This window comes from Carassius gibelio, chromosome B19 (genome assembly GCF_023724105.1).
Source record: "Carassius gibelio isolate Cgi1373 ecotype wild population from Czech Republic chromosome B19, carGib1.2-hapl.c, whole genome shotgun sequence".
In the NCBI taxonomy this organism is placed as follows: Eukaryota; Metazoa; Chordata; class Actinopteri; order Cypriniformes; family Cyprinidae; genus Carassius; species Carassius gibelio.
Genome location: NC_068414.1, coordinates 35,676,272 through 35,697,425, shown reverse-complemented (window position 1 = coordinate 35,697,425; position 21,154 = coordinate 35,676,272). Strand labels below are relative to the sequence as shown.

Sequence of the window (21,154 nt, the reverse complement as noted above, 5' to 3'; positions counted from 1 at the left end):
GTTTCCCACTCATAATTACATCTTTGTGGTGGCGTTCATATGCGTTTAACACATAAATACTATGTTATGACATGACTTGAATGCACCAGAAGTCCATGGTTAATGCAGTGTGTGTGATTGGTTACAGCTGTGTGCAATCAGTGCAATGGATGATGGGTTGTGTAGTCCGAAATGACATGCAACATTTTGTGTAGTGTGAAAGTCAATGTAACTGAAGGTTGATCTCTTGTAGCGATTGAACGGAAGCCTATGGACAGGATTCGTGATAACTAGCATGTTAAAGGGCCAGATTTACTAAATGGCAAATGTGTGTTAGAGTGGAATTCCATAAACGCACCAATGGGAATGAAAAAAACTGTAGGTGATTTACTGATAAAGCGCACACACAGAGACCAATGCAATCTATCAAGAGCAGTGCAAACTTACGTCTGCTTTAAGACCATGATCATGCAATTAATGCTAAATCTTTTTGGTTTATAATATGTTATAATGAATTGCGTTAAAATTGCAATACGTTATGTAATTTTTTTAAGAAAATACTGAACAGGAAAAACTATCTGAGACAACAAATCCAGGTCAGATCTGTCACACTGAAATGAATACAGTGAGAGAAACTACCCAGATATTTTAGGACATGCTGAAAAACCAACGTCTTCTGAAAAAACGGTACATATAGTGAAAGAGAAAATAAACCACTCCCCGGACACAAAAGATGAACCTGATCATTTCGCAACAGTATAACATTATAGAGATGTGAAAGTATATTGTTCCTTCTATACTCATATTGTGCTCAGGGGGATTCAAAATGGAGCATATAAATAGAGCAGTACTTCAGTCAGAGAGAATCACTCTTTAGATGCTCTTCATCAACTCCGGGTTGGTAAGATTATTCAGACTTCAATTAGTCTAGTCTCACTGATTACAGTCCTGATTATACACACAGGTGATTATATAACTTTCTGAATTGTTTTTTGCATGATGTTAATTAGTTCAAAATATTATTTTTTTAATAAAAAAAAAAAAAAATCAGTCATTCACTTGCCCGAGTAAAAATAGTTTCTTTGGTGTTGTAAATGTAATTAATTGTGATGCAATATTCTTATCATTTTTTTTCTTACATATTTTACATTCTTAAATCATATTTAGAATGAAGCATATTTATCTGTCTATTTACTCAAAGTCAACCTATTTACTCAATTTTTTTTTTTAATTGCTAGATGGATGTCTCATCTTTCAAGTAAAATTCTTGCATTTGATCAAACAAATGTAATAAAAAAAAATATATATATATATATATATATATATATATATATATATATATATATATATATATATATATATATATGCACAATAAATTAACTGAACTAATATATATATATATATATATATATATATATATATATATATATATATATATATATATATGTGGGTGTGTGTGTGTGTGTGTGTGTGTGTGTGTGTGTATAGTAAATTGTTAATACAAAAATGTTGTGGAAAATTCATATGTTTAAAAATGAAAATAATTGACAAAAACAGTCAGTACTGTCAAAATGTAATTTACAGTAATTTAATTTACTGCTTGTTAAAATATACATCTATACAATAAACTATACAACTATAAACTGAACAATAAACTATGAACTACAATAAATGTAACATTTGCATAATTGTTGCTTAACTATATCATTTGTTTTAAGCAACATCTATTGATATAAAACTAAAGGCTTATAAAACATACAAAACAGTGTTTTATGTAATTCAAAAACTGCCAGTAATTCTCAGGTTTAGGTGTAGGATGATAGAAAATACAGTTTGTACAGTATAAAACGCCTATGGAGAAACCCCGTAAACCACAAATGCAAGTATATGTGTGTGTGTGTGTGTGTGTGTGTGTGTGTGTGTGCGATGTGCTAGTACTAACAGTAGTAATAATTTTTATTTCATAACCATTATGTTTTTATCCCCCTGACAGGGTTTGAAAGACCACACACACAGACTGGTGACAGTAAGCTGCAGTGTTTCAGATCACAGTATTTGACTTCATCCTTCAGTACAGCGTGAGTCATAAGTCATTATTCATTTATTCATAATTGTTGGGCCATGGTTTGCGTAGGCATATTTTATTATTATTATTATTATTTAATCTTGGTATGATGGATGAATTAAATGAAACTGAAATCCTTTCATGATTCCCTGCTCAACTCATTTAATCATTAGCATTTTGAAATATTGTTTCCGTTCAAATTTCTTTTGTACAATAAATTAGTTTACATTGGCAAAAGTCAAATACACGATTTTTAAAACCAGGCACTGTCATTTTTGTCTGGTTTGGAGTGACTGCAGCGGTCACATGGTACAAGCTGTAACGCTCAAGGTGTGTTCAATTCACCTCGTAATTCATGAAATTTCAAGATTTGAGCTTGTAAAAAGCATTCATGTCCTCCTACAGCACATTATTACAGTTTGTAGGCTGGGAGATCCCTCTTGAGCTGTCTCGAGACACTGTGGAGCTACAGCTATGGAGATCTATATAATACATAGACAATTCTGACACAGTTGGTGTGAGCATCGCGTTTTATACTGCCTTGCAAGCTCATCAGTATTTGTATACGATGCATGCTTCACGTCAGTTGGCCAGTCAAATGGACTGCTATGAGCCAATAAGACTCCAGGAAAGATTCGAAGGGAAGGTACAAAGTGGTAGCACTGCAGTGTCTCGTTCCTGGTCTCAGGGAACCGAGGTTAAGATAGTAACCGGAGAAGTCTCTAAGCGTTACAGCTTGTAACACATACATTTAAATATGCATTTATTTGATAATATTAATATTTTTGCCAATGTAAACTAATTTTTTAATACAAAAATAATGTGAAAATAAAAGATGACAGACATGCAGTATGGAGTTGAAAGTGTTCAAGGATGTGAAAAGCTCGGAATATAAAATCACGTGTTGTGATCTCAAGATTATGGGAAGTACACCTTGACGTAAATGCAGCATTAGAACTCCTAGCCTACAAGATGTAATAACGAACTCGACGAGGAAGATAAAACTTTTTACAAGCCAAACTTCCATTCGGTTTAGTGGCATTTTATTTATATTTAGGGCCTCCAATATGCCCGACTTTTTTATTGATGATGCATCGTGAAAACATTCTATTTTTAATAACTGATAAAAAATAATTGAGCGTGCAAACTAATTAACCTTTGTCTAATTTCGACAAGAAATTGCCCAATATTTTTTTTATGTATAATGTAATATATTATAACTGTCACTGTGAGTGGACAGGAAACATTAACAAAGCTCTTTACATCATAAGATAAAGCTACAGAAAGAATGCTACAGACAGTGAGTTTGATCAAGGTGGACGCTTAACTCTGCAGGAAATGCCTGTTTGTATGTTTTACAGTGAAAATATTTGATTACATTTGTGCTCAAAAGTTTGCATACCCCTGCAGAAGCTTAAAAAATGTTGTCATGTCATGAACATGATATTTCACATAAGAAATGTTTACACAGTCCAAAATAATAAGTTTATACCATGGAACAGTTTAACCTTTTGTGGAAAGATGTATCTCAAAATAATAGTCACTGCTGGAAATGAGTCAAATATGCAAAATAAAAAGTCAAAAAACTTATTCAGAGCAGAACTAAATACTGTATCAAATAGTGTGCAATTTTTTTTTTAAATCCCTCTTATTTTGAAAATAAATATCCAAATTTTTGCAGATTCTGCACAGGTATGTAAACCTTTGAGCAAAACTGTACATCATCACATACTTTTAGCACAGAATTTTATATAAGTTATGCTTAACAGTTAGAGTACTCTTTGAAAATGTTTAATGTCCAACACAGGTGAAGTGAATCAACCAGACGAGATGTCTCAGCAGTAAGTAGTTCTTGTTCAAAGCTTTGACTTTATCTTACCTTTTTAGTCAACTGATTATTATCATTATGAGTACATAATTTACAAGGCTTCACGGTTAACTACATTAGTTCAAATATCCTATTAACTTTGTTAACACTTTTTAAAAACTAAGTAAAATAAGTGATAAATAATTGCAATTTTATTTGACAGTCGATTGATGCATAGCAATTCACTTGCAGACATGAACAGAGAAAGTTTATATCGACAGACACTTCTAATTTTAACCGAGGTAGCTAGATTATTATACTTATATTAGCAAAATAACATATTCAGCAGCTCATAGACCACAATGCAACATGACTGTGGCATCTCAGCAAATCTTGCTTAATTTACCTCAGTAAATGCTAATTATAATTGCATAATGGCTAATAGAATTGGTGCCCAAATTTCCAGTGTTGTCTACTCCTCACTAATAGTTTTGATATTTCAGGAAATTTGAAGACCTCAGTGATGAACTGCAACAATGCATTGAGAAACTCAACTCAGCATACAACAGAAATCATACAACTCTCAGAGATCAAATAAAGAAACTGGAAGACATCATCAAAGAACTTGAATCCATGCACAAGAACACTACGAAGGGTAGTTTGGTAGGAGCATCAATAGGAGCATTAGGAGGAATTACATTGCTGGGTATAGCTTTGGCTCCATTTACGTTTGGTGCTTCCATAGCTGTTACTGGAGCGGCTGGTGTTACTGCAATGGGTGTTGGAGTAACTGGAGGACTAATAGGTGCAGCGTCTAACATCACTAACATGTGGAGGCAGAAAAACCTGCGTCAGACTATTGAAAATATCATCAATGATTTCCAGAGCAAAATCGAACCAATGATTGCGCATCTCAATACAATTTCTCAAACCATAGAAAACCTTCAGAAAGTGGAGAGCATGTATTCTCTTCAAAATAAGGCAGTGCTGACAACTGTTAAAGCTGTGAAAACTGCTAATAACATTAGTAGTCTTTTACATGTGCTTCGAACTACTAAAATTGGGAAAGTGTTCGCAAGAGCTGCCAAAACAGTTCAAGTGGTTGGGAAACTATATGCGTCGATCTCAACTATATTTTTTTTCCTTGATATTTACACAATTTACTGTAATTCAGCAGAGCTCTCTGAAATGAATTCAGGAAAAGAGAAAAAAGCAGAAGAAATCAAATCAGAAACTTGGAGTTTTATTTGTGAAATGAGAAAAATATCTGCTAGATTTCAGGAGACTCTGGACGAAATTACATGTGCTAGAGACGCTATTAACAAAGCATTACAAATCAGTCAAAATCATTTTTGAAATGACTGAACTGCTCTGTTTAGTGTTGTCACTTTAAAATGAAATCTTGACAACTGAAGGGGTACATATACATGCAAACTCTCATATAACAGTTTATTTGAAGAAAATGTTAAAGAAAAGAAGGTAAAGCATACATGTTTACTCAATTATTTTGCAATATATGTGATTGTGTAGTCTGCATGACCTTGGATAAACTCTATTTGCAAACAGTCTTTGTAAATGAACCACTTGCACTGGGGTTTAGATCTTTTTATTTCTTCTGAGATTCTATGGGCATCCATTTCATTTGCTCTTTTTGTGAAGAATGATACTGTTTTACAATGTAAAGATCAAAATAGCTATTGCAAAAATAAATGGACATGATCTCTCCAACATATTTACCAAATTGTGTGATCTTTTATAGAAAAGTGTTTGTTAAAGTAAACTGAAGCTAAAATAAACCAATTTTGTTTAATAATAACAACAAATGATAATGATGTTTATTTTATATAGCACCTTCCAACAAACTCAAGGACACTTTTCAATCATAAATACATAAACATAACAACAAAAATAAGGATAGGCATATATAAACATTTAGTGTAGAGAAAACAAAACAAAAGCAGATCAGGAGACAGGAAAACTAGAAAAACAAAGTAAATGGATACATTTTCAAATGAGCTTTGAATTCCTGTAATGGAGAATGTTGTATTGAATATGGAAACTAATAGGCAGTCAGTGTAGTCTGTATAGAAGATGGGAAATGTGAGAAGATTTCTTGGTACGTATAAGTACCCTAACTGCTGAGTACTGAATATATTGAAGCGTACTGTATGTAAAGTTGAAGTGGGTAAACCAAAGAAAAAAGAACTACAGTAGTCTAAACGGGAAGTTTAGCGTGGACTAGGGTCTCCACATCACTGATATTTTAAAATGGATGTAAACAAGCAATATTTCAAAGGTGAAATAAGGCAGATTCAGTGAGCGATATGATATGAAAAGAGAAAGACAGGGAAGAATCGAAAAATGTACCTAGGTTTTTAACAGAGGTGGAAGGTTGCACACAATCACCAGCAATATCAATTTTTGCAAAACAGGGGGTCAATCAAAAGTTTTACAAGTGTTACATTTAAGAAAAGTCTTGGTCATCCATGCATTTCTTTCATCAATGCAGGCTGATATGTTATCTGTAGGTAAAAGAGTGGTGCATTTTAAACTAATGTATAGCTGTGTGTCATCTACATAGAAATGAAAGTTAAAGCTATGACAATGGATAATGTGACCTAATGGAAGCATGTAGATGATGAAAATAAAAGGCCCAAGAACAGATCCCTGAGGAACACCATGCAAGACAACAGCAGCAGTGGACTTAGCCTTATGAAAATAAAGTACTGACGGTCCGACAAGCTCAGTCTCCTCCAACATCTTTCTGACGCCGGCCACAAACCAAATCACCAAGCAAATAGCTTACTTGACCACTTTTAAATGCCTATATTTAGATTTGTTGACGTTAAATGCATTAGTCATTTTCAAATAAATCACACCCATTCGTTAGTCTTGTTGTTTCACGAGTTCGCCCTTACATCTAATCTGAAGGCGAATAGTAGGCATATTTTGGCATGCTGTCCTGGGGGAGGGGCCAGGGCCCGGAGCATATCCCGAAACCCAAATAACTCCCCCTATCCCTAATTTGGGATAAATAGATTAGAAGTGAGGAGTTGGGGTGGAGGAGGGATGCCGAAAAACTGTCGTGGAACAGGAGGTAGGAAGACTGGATATATATATATACGCTTGTGTGCTAGTTAAGATGATTAGCTAAACGAGATGCACCTGTGCCAGATTGGATGATTATCTGATCGTGCTCCTCCCGAACTTTGATAATAAAACCACATTATGAGAGAAAGATGAGCTGCAAAAAAGGCATTAAGAATGAATGCAACTGCAACAGTGGAATACAACAAATCTGCAGAAAGGAGCATTTCATTCCCACCCACTTGTTGAAATAGATAAATCAAAGCTATTTATTAATTCTTCTATCCCTGAATGAAAAACTTAGGGAGGTGAAATCTTGATGGGTACATCACCAATGACTTTATGATATTTGGATCACGTGTCACTTAAGGTGTGGTTATGAGTACATTACATAAGAAAGACTGGTGGGAACTCAAACCTGTAGGACCTCTTTCTGTGTCATCAAGCCATGGAAGCCACAAGTGTAATAAAATAGGATTTATTGACAAAAAATAGACAAGAGTAATCAACAACTACTAAATGAATACCATAAATGAAATAAGAATAAAGTGCATAAGATTCAGAACTTGTTGATCTGTTAATGTCCCTTCCCTTTCGGGACAAGAACTGATTTTAGGAAGGTACATTTATCCATTTCTGATGAGGAGGACATTGCATTCTGGTTCTTTTCCATTTCCCTGCTGTGATTGGCTGTTTCCATCAGATCGTGGAACATGTTGTGGCACACCCTTGTTTCCTCCTCTGGAACTTATTTGCATAGTCAAAACACAAAGTTAGGAAAGTGTCTCTAATATTTTACCAGTGCATTTCCACTTTCCAAACCACAACCAGAATACATTTGGCAATATTACGAACACATTAAGATGTTGCACTACACATCGCTGTCACTGAGAAAACGTATTTCTCTGAATAGGTATGCAATGTTTAGTTTAAGGTTGGAGAACATAGTTCTCAATAAATGGATTTGGATGGAACTCTGTGTTCTCTCTTTGTTGCACCCACTGCTGCTGCATCCAGACGTCCTAAGCTATTTTTAGGAGGTCACAGACCAAAACCTGAGGAATCAAATTCAGCTCAAAAGGTAAATGTATATAAATAATTAACATTAATTACGATTAATTACAATTATTTATATGAGCTGCCAGTAGTAACTGACGCAGAATTATATTGCCATCAACTAATCCATTCATCCAGCAAACTTTTAGCATAATTTCATAAAAACTCTATGAAAGGATATTTTCGTGGCCACAGAAAATACTTTTTTATACAATATTCATGCATTAGAGAATATAGCAAAATTGGAATCCTAAAGGGACTTTAATTTGAAAGACAGAATCAGAAACTCATAATTTGTGCACACAAGTTTTATTAACTAAACATTAACACAAACTAGTCTAACAAACGAAGAAACAAACATACAATCACTCATACAGGGGAAAGGGCAAATTAGATTTAATGGATGATACCATCAGGAAAACCAGAAAATGAAGCTATGGAAAGAGTCAGTTAACCACTTGAGTAAAACCATCAGCGCTGTTTCTAACAGGGTCTATAGCTTATACTAAACCTCTGTTTCATTTAGTTAAATGTACGATACTTGTGTTGCCTTGGCCTGATTGGCAAATTCTTGATGGTTTGGAGGTTTGGTGTTGTATGAGTCGTGATTACATTCTTCCGGTTATGAAGAGTGATGAATTCCAAAGATGTCCTGTCTCGATGGTGACTGGGAGTTTCTTCCCAGTGGAAAGTGAATAGGACTGAGAGAGACATCAGCTGAGATCCTAAAATCTTTGGTGAAAGTCAATGAGGCCTGACGTAGCGGGTTGCAGAAGCATTCTACTGTAGCTCTCATACTCTTAGCAGAAGAAAGAACTATTGGGCAGAGCAGAACTGGGAGCCTTTTAAAGTCTGAGACGATTCATGCCCCTCAGGAAGGGCTTGACCAATGAGAAATTCCAAGCGGGATGTTGGAAATAATGAAGGGTTTTACGACGCTTTGCTATCAGATAGTGGTTGCTGCCACTTTTTTGAGGTGATAGTCAAAAATTCAGGGAAAGGGTCCATAGACTATTTGTTAAATCTAACAAATAGTTGTGTGTCTGATTGGTACACATGCTACACAGTCTGTTGGTGGGTGAAGGGCAGAAACTGCATTTTTACCAATAAAGTCCTGTCCTTCCCGGGCTTTGTACCAAAGGTCTTCTTCTTGCCCTCTAAGAGGTGTCTGGTTTTTGTCCTGGCATCTTTATCTGATGGTGTTGGACAGTTTGCAGAGATGGGCCCCACCCTAAACTGGGCTCTGGAATGTCCTGTCCTCTAGACTGAATTCTCATTTTTCAACTTTAAAATGGATACAATATAATAGAATTGAAGGCCGTGAAGAAAGGCCAGACCTGGAAAAATATTTCCTTTGCTTAATACCAGTCATGTATTGTGATTGAATATTATAGTTTTGTATAATGAACAGGTTTGAACTTATATTATAATTTTAGTTGCAGAAATGTACATATAGTTTTATCTTTAACAGCAAAGACATCTAAAGCTTTGTTAATTCTCAATAAGAATTTCTGTGGTTGTCTGATAGAAACAAAGTCTGTCTGGTTGCTGGTGAAGCTGATAATGCTGATGTATGGTCTTTACTCGTCCTTTGCTGATATTGAGAGATGAATGTTAGCATAAAAACAATGTACTAAAAACAGATGGCAATGTTGTGAAATGTATCCCTTTTCACACAAATCTGTGAAAACAACTAAAACTCTTGCATAAAAATTATGCATACCAAGCTAGTGGTCAGCGATGTCACTTTGTCCAGAAATACCCAGAAAAGAACATAATATGCATGAACAAATCTGCATGATGCCAGTGTTTTCACACATTCACGTTTTTGTTGTTTACTTGGAGAAGGTAAAGGAATCGTTTGCAAAACTTTGCTCTTTGTAACCCATTTTCAAATGCTTGCATTATCAGGTCCCCAAAACAGTGTGGTCATGTAAATGAACAGCTAAAACACATAAAAGTTTTGTTTAAACTTTTTTTGTGAGTAAACGATGAGCACAATCATTACAAATTCTACCTTCCGACTGGATGCTCTTCAGTTTCGGTCTCAATAGAAACCCATTCTATGAACGCCCATCTGTTTTCAATATAGCTGACTTTAGGAACTTCTAAAAGAGGAAGAAAAAGAGAAAGAACTGACAAAAGACGGTCATTTTAAAGTGATGGCGCTATGGATCCACATGCTTTTAAAAACCATTTTAATAGGTTTAACATAAGATTATCAGCTCATTTGACTTAAAAAACCCTGTGACTGGAAATGTAAAGCATCCATTTAGTTACAAGTCAGGCACGACTTCTGCATTCAGGAAAACGATGGAGAGGAAACCAGTGCAAAGCAACTATATTGTTATTATGTTCTCCTTTTTAGTTCTAGTTAATAACCGAGCTGGGGAAGTTTGGATAAGCTGAAGTTTATCAATTTATTATTATTATTTTTTATTTTTTGGGGGAGATGCAGTATAAAGTGCATTACATATGTCAAGTCTAAGATACAAGCATGGACTTGTTATTCTGCATCTTTCTGGTCTAAGTCAAAATTTTTAATGTTACTTGGTTAAAAAATGAAGACTGAAAATAAAAGAGACCTAAGGAGTCAGTTTGACCTAATACTTTAACAATATTGCTGTTTTAGTCTTAGGGCCGACTAATAGACTAATAGGATATTTAGGATAGTTTCATGTTTGTTCAACTTTAAAAAGTTGTTACTCATAAAATAATTGACTGCCATAATGCAAGTAATGATCAAATTAATATCCACAGTAGGCCTATCATTTAACAGTGTTCCTGTTGTCAAATGATTGCGAGTGTTACATATTCTCCCAGTCTAGGTTTGGGAGAGGACTAACAGGGTAAAATTAACCAAAAAGAGAAACAAATAGAAAAGATCCCTTCAGTCCTCTGCCACAGAAATGCGACAACCACTTGTTGTGGAAAATAAAAAGTGTTTATTTTAATAACACTACATAAGAAAATGCAAGTAATTAATCCTCAGGAGAGGGTCTTAGCCAAAACAACAAAGATAAAGGTCACTAACTCCCAGAAAGAGAACTAAATCACCAAAACAGAACAAACAACTTAATCTTCCCTCTACTATCTTGATTCCCAAAAACAGTGGTGAACATATTTAAAAGAAAACATGGCACCCTCTCCTTAGAGCTAACAATGAGGCTAGAAGAATTAGAAGGATTAACAAGATAAAGAGACACAATGCCTTTTAAAACAGACACATTTTAAATGAATGAAAATAATCACAATGATTGATCGACCAAAATGCATCTTAATAGCAGGTTTAAACAGAGTCTTATTTAAAGTCCATTTCAAGGCTGTTAATGGTCGTAGACTCTACTGTCAGCAAAAAGCATCCTCTGAACATCATTTGTATATGTGTTTGTACATAAATGTATAAAGTATATTTTTCATTATTTTTTTTTATTACATTTTTTGTTAATTATACAGTATATTGGATCCATAAGTAGAGAAAAAATAATGACAGTTCACTTCACACTGCAGACCAAATTACATTACACTATGGTAATATGTATAACAGAACAACAGAAACAAAATACAACCCAGATTAAGTGGTTTATTTGTGAAGAGCTACTCTTAAGGGCTAAAGAATAAAAAATACAAAATAAAAAAAACATTCAAACCAATGCTCAATATAAGAAGATCATTATAGTTGCCTCTGTGCTTTTGTCTAACCAGGACCGAAGTGCCATTTTCAAACTCTGTATTAAACTCTCTGATAGCAGTGTCTTTAGCGTCTTTAATTTCTTTCAGAGTCGTCTCAAAATGACGAGCTGTTTCTTTCATCTGATGAATGAATTTCAAAGCATCTGATTTGGTTTTTTTCGCAATCTTTTCGTCTGCCGAATTATTCATTTCATAGATCTCCACTGAATTTTTAACAATGCAGTAAACATCAGCAGCAACAAACAGAGCTGAGATTACACCGCTGAGCGCTGCTGCTGAACGGACAGCTTTTGCCGTTTTTGCAGACACACTGACAACTCTGACGTTCTCTGAAGACAAACGCATAGATTTGGCAACCTTTGATGTCATATGAATGTTTCTGACAGTCTCTGAAGATGAACTAATCTTTTTGACAGACTTGAAGGCTGTTTTAGCCTGTTTAGACAATAATACAGCATTGTCAAAGTATTTAGCCACTTCACTCTTTTGGGACATTTCAGCTTTAGGAAGTCCTGAAATGGCTGCAATGCCTCTCACTTTATCTTTTCCTCCCTGCATCATCCTGGCTGGTATATAATCATTCATATCCTGCTGCACCAGCTGTTGTATATATTCTGTGCTGTTGATTATTGTATTAATAATCTCAAGCATTGCATTTATTGTGACCTGGAAATCACTGGTGATCTTCTCAAGAGTCTCTCGCAGGCGTTTCTGCTCGCTGTTATTAATGCTGTTGCATATTACACCTGTTGCTCCTCCAGCTACTCCAAGAACACTACCAACAGCAGTAAGACCTAAAGAAACACCTAATGTGACCGGGGCCAAAGCCAGACCCACTATAGATGCGATTCCTCCAGCTGCTCCCATTGTTGCTCCTGTCAAACTGCCCACAGTAGTGTTCTTGTGCATGGACTCCAGTTCATTAGTGATGGAGGTGAGCTTCTCTATTTGACCAGTGAGTGACTGATGCTTTGTGTCAAAATCTAAGTTCAATTTGTTTATCATTGTTTTGAAGTCATCAAAAATGTGAAGCTTCCTGGAATATTGGAGAGTATTTCAATTTTTTGGCATTTTATAAATTGCCAGTGTTATCAGTCAACAGGTGACATGCATGTCCTTACAGCCAATTCAGTTTACTTGTATTGAAACATTTTTTTTTTCATGTTATTCTCCAGAAATCAAATCAGTCATGCTTGTTATCATTAATGAAATATCATTAATAAACTATTTTGTTTTCTCTGCTCTCATGTATTTGACACAGTTTAAGTATGAGTATAGTTTGCGGGAGTCATGTTTAGAAAATTACATGCAGTGAATCTGTCACAGTATAACATCTTCTTACATGTACGTGCATGTCCCCACTGATCAAGTGCCCACTATTAGTAAAGTACACTGTGTGATACTTGTCAAAATACAAACATAAATGACATCATACACATTTATAAAGCTGAGGTTTAAAGCAAGTAATGCTTACCGTTTACATGTCTCTTCTAGTTGATCCCCACAAGTGTCAAACCCTGATTTATGCTGGTCCATCACTGACAGGCAGATATATTTCTGATCGAGTCTCTGATCAAAGTGAATTAACTCATTTAAGGAAACTAAGTTACTTAACTCATCCATGAACAAGCAGTATGAATATTGCTCTTAGAAGTATTTACTATGTGATTAAGAAAAACAACCTGGCTTACCTTTGGTTAAACGTATCCACTGAATTCACTTTGTTTTGTTCCAGTTGAAATGGTTATGAAAAGGGAGAAAGGCAAGGTGGGTGTTAAATAGTTTCATAAAATGCAGTTGTTAGTAAATAGTTTACAGCAGTTAAGCAATATTACTTACTATCATGCAGGTTACCTATAAATACCCCAGTGTTAAATGAACACAGATCAGCGTTTGTATGGGGAGTGTTAGAAACATGCTCCAAACCACTGATTCAAAACAAAAGATTCACTTAGGATTCAAAGCTTGATGGAGCAGTGTTTTGAAAGAGCCCATCACTAATTCAAAGTGTAAATTTGGTTAACTCTTCATGTTTTTTTTCACAAAAGCAGCATCGTCAATTATTGGTTAAGCATGTACATTGAGTCTGTCCCGTTATTGAGCAAGCTTGAAACGTTTTCTTGTACTTTGTGTGCACATGCATTCTGTAGTCGACTATTAAAATGGTAAATAAATATCTGAGTATTTGATTGCCTCTTTGTGTTAAAATTTCTTGCACACATATTTTATTAAATGCAACAAAACATGCATAATTTTTTAAGACATCTATTTTGGCTAGTGTTCGACAATTTTCATTTTCAACCAAAATCCAGCGTTGATGCTGAAGTCTAAATCCTGTCCCTCCTTAGGCAGTTATTAAGTGCAAGAGCCAGTCAATCTACTCTCATAAACAAATTATGAAGCCAATCTCAAGGATCAGTATTGGGGCTGATGATCAGCATTGGTGTACTATAGAGGCTGAGAAGTCTTTACGATAACACTATGATTAAAAAGGTTTCATCCTGACTACATGATGTTAAAAGTTATGTTGAAGCAGTGTAACTGTGATTTAGGTTCTTAAATGATAAATTGACACCTGATGATAACGAGCAGAATCACTGGAGGAAAGAGAAACAAGAAATATGACTTCAGTTGCAGTTTTCTGATTCATACAGGTAGGCTATAATTAAAAACACATCAAGAAAAATCAGACAGAAAAATCCATCCCGCGCAGGTCTCTACACTCAAGCGCCAGCATGATTAGCCTTTTCCTGCCCAACTGAGGACCGCAGTTCTCCTTTGATTATTCCCAACTTTGAGAAGCTCCGCTCGCCAGAGTCATTGGACACCATCATGCACAGATAGATGCGATAACCAATTTCGACATATGGAAACGTCTGAGAAAGATTTAACGATGACAAAAGCTCGTACAAGCTCTGCTGATTCGTTCACAGTCACCGGTTTCTGAGTGCAGCAAACTCCGACCAGCTGATTTTGACCGATTAATAATCAGTTAAACGGTTTAAAAAGTCATTTATTTATTTTCAGTAAATTATCAAAATATTTAAAAAGGTTTTCCTGGTTTATATATATATATATATATATATATATATATATATATATATATATATATATATATATATATATATATATATATATATATATATATATATATATATATATATATATATATTAGAGAATTGTTTTTTATTTCATTAAGAAATACACATAGCCTAATGCAGACACAAAATGTTTACAAACATTAGGCTATTTTTTATAATCATTTGTTATTCAAATACATGCCGAATACGGAAACTTTGATTTTGAGAAACCCAATGTTGGTTTCAGTTTCGTTTTAGTCTAAATTAATTAGTTTTGGTTTGTCGTTAATATTGCTATAGCTTCTTATATTTGTAATTCTTGTTCTTTTCTAAATACTGTTAATTGAAATGATTTTGTTGTGAAGTGAGTCGAACTAAAATAGCCTAGAGGAGCTTCACAAATTTCCCAGAAGCTGAACAGTTTTCATTTGCTATTAACCTCAAAATAATTATTGAATCAAATTTGGAGTCCGACTGTCGGACGCATATACAGCGTTACTTATTATACATTTACTATTATTCTATATTCTTTATATTAAATAACATTTTAGAATCCAGATACGTCGGGAACATGGAAACATTTGGATTCGTGCTGAATGAGAGAGGTAGGCGTCAGCTTCAGCTTACATTTTGTTTTTGGATTGAGGTTTTTATAGCCTAAACTTTAGAGGATTTGATTTGAAGAGAAACTAATAACTGTTTTTATAATGTTTTTAAATATTTTGCTTTAGACTACAGGCATTTTAGCCTTCATTATTTTGGAAAGTAATAGGGTTAATAAAATGCAATGTGAGCGCGACTTTCGTTTTTTTTTTTTTTTACTCTCAAAACGTGTTTTTTTTTTATAATGCAGCAAACATTATTCAATATCTTAAAAATACTCTTTTTTTTAAAGTAGGCCTAGCTTACATTTGGACAAAATCTGGTGCAAGCTGTAAACTGTAAGCGTTAGATCTGTATTTTTTCCTTTTTTTGAGTAAGGAAAACGCTATACTTTATTATTATTAAATTATTACTATTATGCAAATTATAGGAAAATAATATTGTTTTTTAAAAAATAACGTTATTAACCGTATTTTTTCCTCCCGAACCGGTTTCGGAACGGTAATAATATCAGAGGAACGCAGACCTGAACCGTTAAAATATCGATTCTGTTCGGAGTGAACCGATTAATTTTTTTTTTTTCGTTTTCAAGCCCTGCTTTATTATTTTGAGTTTTATTAACTTATACCATTTAAGTAGATATGAAACTTTTAGACTTAGATTTATTACCTGAATTCAAACAGACTGAGTGGAATAAACCTATAATTGACTAAACAACAATTAAAAAATACAAGTGACTCAATGTGTAGGAGTTTACAGTACTCATATTAATTGGTTATAAAACATAAAACCATCAGTTTAAATTGTCTCTAAGTCTAGTTCTGTAAGCTACACAATCATGGGGAAGACTGCTGACTATTCTACTTCACGATTTTACTATATTGATATTTTCATCCTTAAATATAATAAATGTTTTTTTATTACGACAAATTCAGAATGGTATGGTATCACCAGAATCCTGATTCTGGACCACTAACACTACTGCTGTCTGCCAAGAACTGGCCATCACTGAACATTCAGTACTCTCAAAACAATCGCATGAGAGTTCATGGAGATAGGATGAGCATCTCAATAAATATTATTGGACTAACAGAGTCAGATTCAGGTCTTTATTTCTGTCATGATCTTCATCATCCACAGCACAGACTCTTACAATACACAGTACACCCTGGACTACATTTCTCATGCTCCATTGCACCAATCACATTCACCTGATAACAATCACACCAATCACACACACACACACACACAAACACTTTATAAGCATTGGATGTCCTCTCACACTGCTGAGTATTATTCTGCACATATCCCTGTCCTAGAGATAGCTGTGATACCAAGCCATTTTGTGTTTGTTTTGTAAGTCTTGTTTAAGTTATGTGTTTTCATAGTCTTGTCTCGGTTTCTAGTTTTCATTAGTTTAGTCTTTTTCTTGCTTTGCTCTGTTATTCATGTTTTGACCCTTTGCTCTGGATTCTGGATTACCCCTTTTGCTTAGCCCTCTGGATATTGTTCGCTGATCGGAGACCCTTGCTTGCCCTTGGATTATTCTTGTGTCTTGCCCATACCATACCTGTTTGCTCCTGTTTCGACCCTGTCTGTGTTTAGACCATGTCAAGGAATAAAAGCTTGCATATGGATCCGCACTTCTGCAATTTCTGTGGAAGAGGACATACCGGTGTTGGTCATATAATTAGAATATCATCAAAAAGTTGATTTATTTCACTAATTCCATTCAAAAAGTGAAACTTGTATATTATATTCATTCATTACACAGAGACTGATATATTTCAAATGTTTATTTCTTTAAAATTTGATGATTATAACTGACAACTAAGGAAAATCTCAAATTCAGTATCTCAGAAAATTAGAATATTGTGAAAATGTTCAATATTGAAGACACCTGGTGCCACACCCTTATCAGCTAATTAACTCAAAACACCTGCAACCGGGCCCTGTCCTTTACCAGCCACACCAAAGCAAACAGGAGGAAAACACAAAGAGACAGGGCAAGTACAGTTCAAAATTAAAATATAAGCCTGCATTTTATACTTTATTTAAAAGGTGGGCTATATTGGTGTATAAAGTTGGGGATCAAAGTGTTATTACAATTCCAGGTCCCGCCAACATTTTTCCCGCCCCGTCCCAATCCCATGATTAATAGTGATTTTGTTTCCAATCAATGTCGGCCTCTGTTGTGAAGATGGATAACCAGCATCTGCAGGCAAATCCAGGACAATCTCAGGGTCTCATAAGTCTTAAATATTTTGTTAGTGGGAGACAGAATAATTCGCTTTGTGTGATATTTAATGTGCATCTTGTCAGAAAAGCCGGTACCGCGAGAGCAATTTGAGTACATTGGATCCATGTGTTCACTTATGTTTCTGTCACCCACTTACAAAATATTTATGGCTAATTACCTGATATCATCCGGGATTTTCCTTCTGACACTGGTTATCATCTTCACACACCTGCTACAGCAGCCATGAGTCGCATTGGAGTGACGTCAACTCCCCCTTGAACTGATTGGCTAGAGGAGCAGCTGTCAATCTAGAACTTGCGGCCAATGGTGACTTTGAAGCCTGCCCTGATTTACATCAAACTCAAACTGCAACTTTTAGAAACGCAAGCGCAGAACATGGAAACAAGAGCAAAGGGGAAAACTAAAAAGCACACTAAAAAATCACATATGAGCAGGAAACCTGAATTTGTGTGTGATTTGGAAAATTTTTAATTTATGTTTCAGATTTGTGCAATATAATTTTAAATGTGTTTACATTTTTTATTGACACTTATTATTTTTTTAACCACGACTGCGCTGTTAGTTATTATGTGTGTTATTATTTTACACGTGTTTTAAAATTGATTTATGCTTATTATTTTTTGATCTGTGACTGCAATACATTTTGCAGGATTCTGATCCCATACTAAACTATACAAAATAAACTGATAATGTGAGAAATGTTGGTGTCTGATTAAATTGTTTTGACTGTATGTTTAATTTTTACAGTGAAGACTTTGTAGTCCTATTCTACATTTGATTATTCGGTTTCTGTACCCGGACAAAAACTTAAGCTTTGTGTAGATGGCAGAAATAAATAAATAGAATGAATATATTATACCATTTCAAACCCCAGCTTACAGCCCTGTTACAGACAAATTACACAGTGAGTATAAAAGAAGGTGCATTACACAGTGAGGTACATAAATAGTGCAAACAGAAATTGGGGATAGAAATGTGCAAAAATAACAGAGGGATTAATAAGAACTTTGTGAGTGAGGAGTGCAGACAGGTTATTGAATGGCAAAGAGCCCACGATTTCATGGACTAGCCAAATATGACATCAAGTACCACTTCATTCGAGAGCAAATTGCAAGTGGAGTCATAGACTTGAAATACTGCAAGACTGAAGACATGACTGCTGATATATTCACCAAAGGACTGAGTAAAGATAAGTTCACGAAGCTGAGACAGTTGGAATGAAATCAGTTAATTAATTATTTTGTTTGCAGTCTTATCAGAATAATTATGTTTTTAGCTTAAACTTTTTAAATTGACAAGCTCATGAATTCTTCTTATAAGTTCTTTAATACTACCACTAGGTGAAGCCCTAAGCATATGTTATTTGAATTATTGTTCTTTTACTGAAGAAGAGATGTACTTTTTGTTTCAACACGCAGTAAAGTATGACGCAATTTTGTTCTGTGCGGTTAACAAAGAAATCGCTGCTCTGAGTCTTTATTAAAACCAACAGGGACTGCTTTATTTAAAAATACCCCCCATTTGTCTTTTTTTAATTACTTAAAGTCTTTTAAAACCGTTGAGGGGCATCATTGCTCACTGATAAATGTTCACTTACCTTGATCAAAATGTTACTGTAGGTTACCACAAGTTCCCTCTTTGTGGTTTCTTCATCAAGAGTTTCTCACCACATCAATTCCTGCATCCGCAACTAGAAATATATATATTTCCTACGATTAAGCACTTTTTTCATTTAAATAATCTAGTTATGTAATGTAGTGAAATGAGGCACAGTAAAACTCCGACAATGCTTTCACTTCTAAAAGCAAAAGTAAAAGTTGCCACAAAAGAAAAAAGAAAAAAAGGATCCAGCACATCCATATGCGGAAGTCTCGCCCGACTGGAACAGTTCTTTACATTTCTGGGCTCTAGCTTCTAGTCACATTTACATATTTTCTGAGCCGATTATATAACGTGAAACCTTTTAAAATAGTATTTTTTCGAGTCATTTCGTTCATATTAGCAAAATGTAATTAAAATGTTACGTGTTACTTCCTCAACACATCTAGTACTTACACAAACGTTGATCACATTACAAACAATACAAAAATAAAATGCTATAAGATACAGAAAAGATTAATTAATTCTTTACCTGGGTCTTCAGTCTGTTTAACTCTTCGGGTTCAAATCATTTCTTAATCACGTGACAGATCCATGCCTATTTCTGACATTTCTGTCACTGTGTTTGTTACTGTTTCTTGAGGATCTGTCGTGTGTTATTTTATAAATAAATAAAACCTTGTAATAAATAAAATATTTATTATTTTGTCTTTTTAACTGTCTATCAGTAAACAAACAATAGGCTATAATAATATAATAATCCAAGTATTTATAGCCTACTTTAATTTTTAATCCAATTTTGAGTTTGCTGGTATAATAATTGCTTGTCCCAGCAGACTTGACAAATTGGTCTAATATATGTATAGGATGCTTGCTCAAAAAGGACATAATGACATAAATTAAAAGCAAATAACATTTTGAATCCTAAACAAGTAACACTACAGTTCTATAGTCTAATCTGAAGGGTGAACTCAAAAGACATAAATCATAAAACAAGGTAATTTTTGAAGATTAGAATCCACTGTAAATTTATATATATATATATATATATATATATATATATATATATATATATATATAGAGAGAGAGAGAGAGAGAGAGAGAGAGAGAGAGAGAGAGAGAAAGAGAGAGAGAGAGAGAGAGAGAGAGAGAGAGCACCTTTCAAAACAATGTTACAAAGTGCTTTACAATAAAAAGGTATACTTGAAATCATTACAACAAATACCATCATAAGTAAGAAAAAGCTGTAAGATAAAAAGGTTGTTGATTTCAAGTGTGAGACGTCAATCTCAAAGTCATTGGTGCAAAAAAAAACAAAAAAACATTCACTCAAAGAACTCTATCTAACACTGAAAATCAAGAATGGTTACAGTCTACAAACAAAATGATACTGACCACAGTTACTGACCAAGTAAAACATCAGCAGTAAAGAAAACCTGATAAAACAGAGAGCTGCTTTCAGTGACAGACCCAAGCTACACATCACAAACACATTTATACAGGGATAAACATTATACTATCACTTTCATTTTGTCTCAATGTTTCATATGGATCTTACATGAAACATAATAAATAAATAAATAAATATCACTCCAAGCTAAACTTGTGTTAGCAAGCCTACAATAATCGACCAATTCATAAATGTCGACTTAATTCCACATCATTATTGGACATCAGTATTGCTGATTTACTTTCAGCAGACATGAATTTACTAACTATAATAACATAAATAAACAGGCTGGAGTTATACATTTAAACCAATTAAACCAACTGGTAACTTTTTACCAATTAAAATGAAAGCTTAAGAGCATTTTGATTTCAAACACTGGTGACACAGCCACTTCTGTCCATGTTATTTTGAAGTAACACCACAGACTTTATATTACAAGTTACTGGAGGCTCTGTGGTGTTAGCAGAAAAGACAG

At 34.4% G+C, this 21,154-nt stretch overlaps 2 protein-coding genes and 1 long non-coding RNA gene across 4 annotated transcripts in view; 2 read left to right on the top strand and 1 right to left on the bottom strand.

The window, feature by feature from the left end:
- Positions 1-21,154, top strand: part of LOC127978689 (uncharacterized) — a 76,796-nt gene that overhangs the window by 13,186 nt on the left and 42,456 nt on the right. The window lies entirely within an intron of this gene.
- LOC127978696 (uncharacterized) lies at positions 822-6,366 on the top strand. Of its 2 annotated transcripts, none has more exons than XR_008158595.1 (4): positions 822-876; positions 1,973-2,057; positions 3,852-3,885; positions 4,355-6,366. It is a non-coding gene; the product is annotated as an uncharacterized LOC127978696 (long non-coding RNA). The 2 variants fall into 2 exon arrangements; XR_008158594.1 differs by having other exon boundaries at positions 823-943.
- LOC127978679 (uncharacterized) lies at positions 10,917-19,420 on the bottom strand. Its single transcript, XM_052583533.1, has 5 exons — positions 19,228-19,420; positions 16,941-17,025; positions 13,379-13,406; positions 13,162-13,256; positions 10,917-12,723 (listed from the first exon to the last, which is right to left on the bottom strand). The coding sequence occupies exons 4-5, from the start codon at positions 13,221-13,223 to the stop codon at positions 11,598-11,600; spliced, it is 1,188 nt and encodes a 395-aa protein (XP_052439493.1). The 5' UTR covers positions 13,224-13,256; positions 13,379-13,406; positions 16,941-17,025; positions 19,228-19,420; the 3' UTR covers positions 10,917-11,597.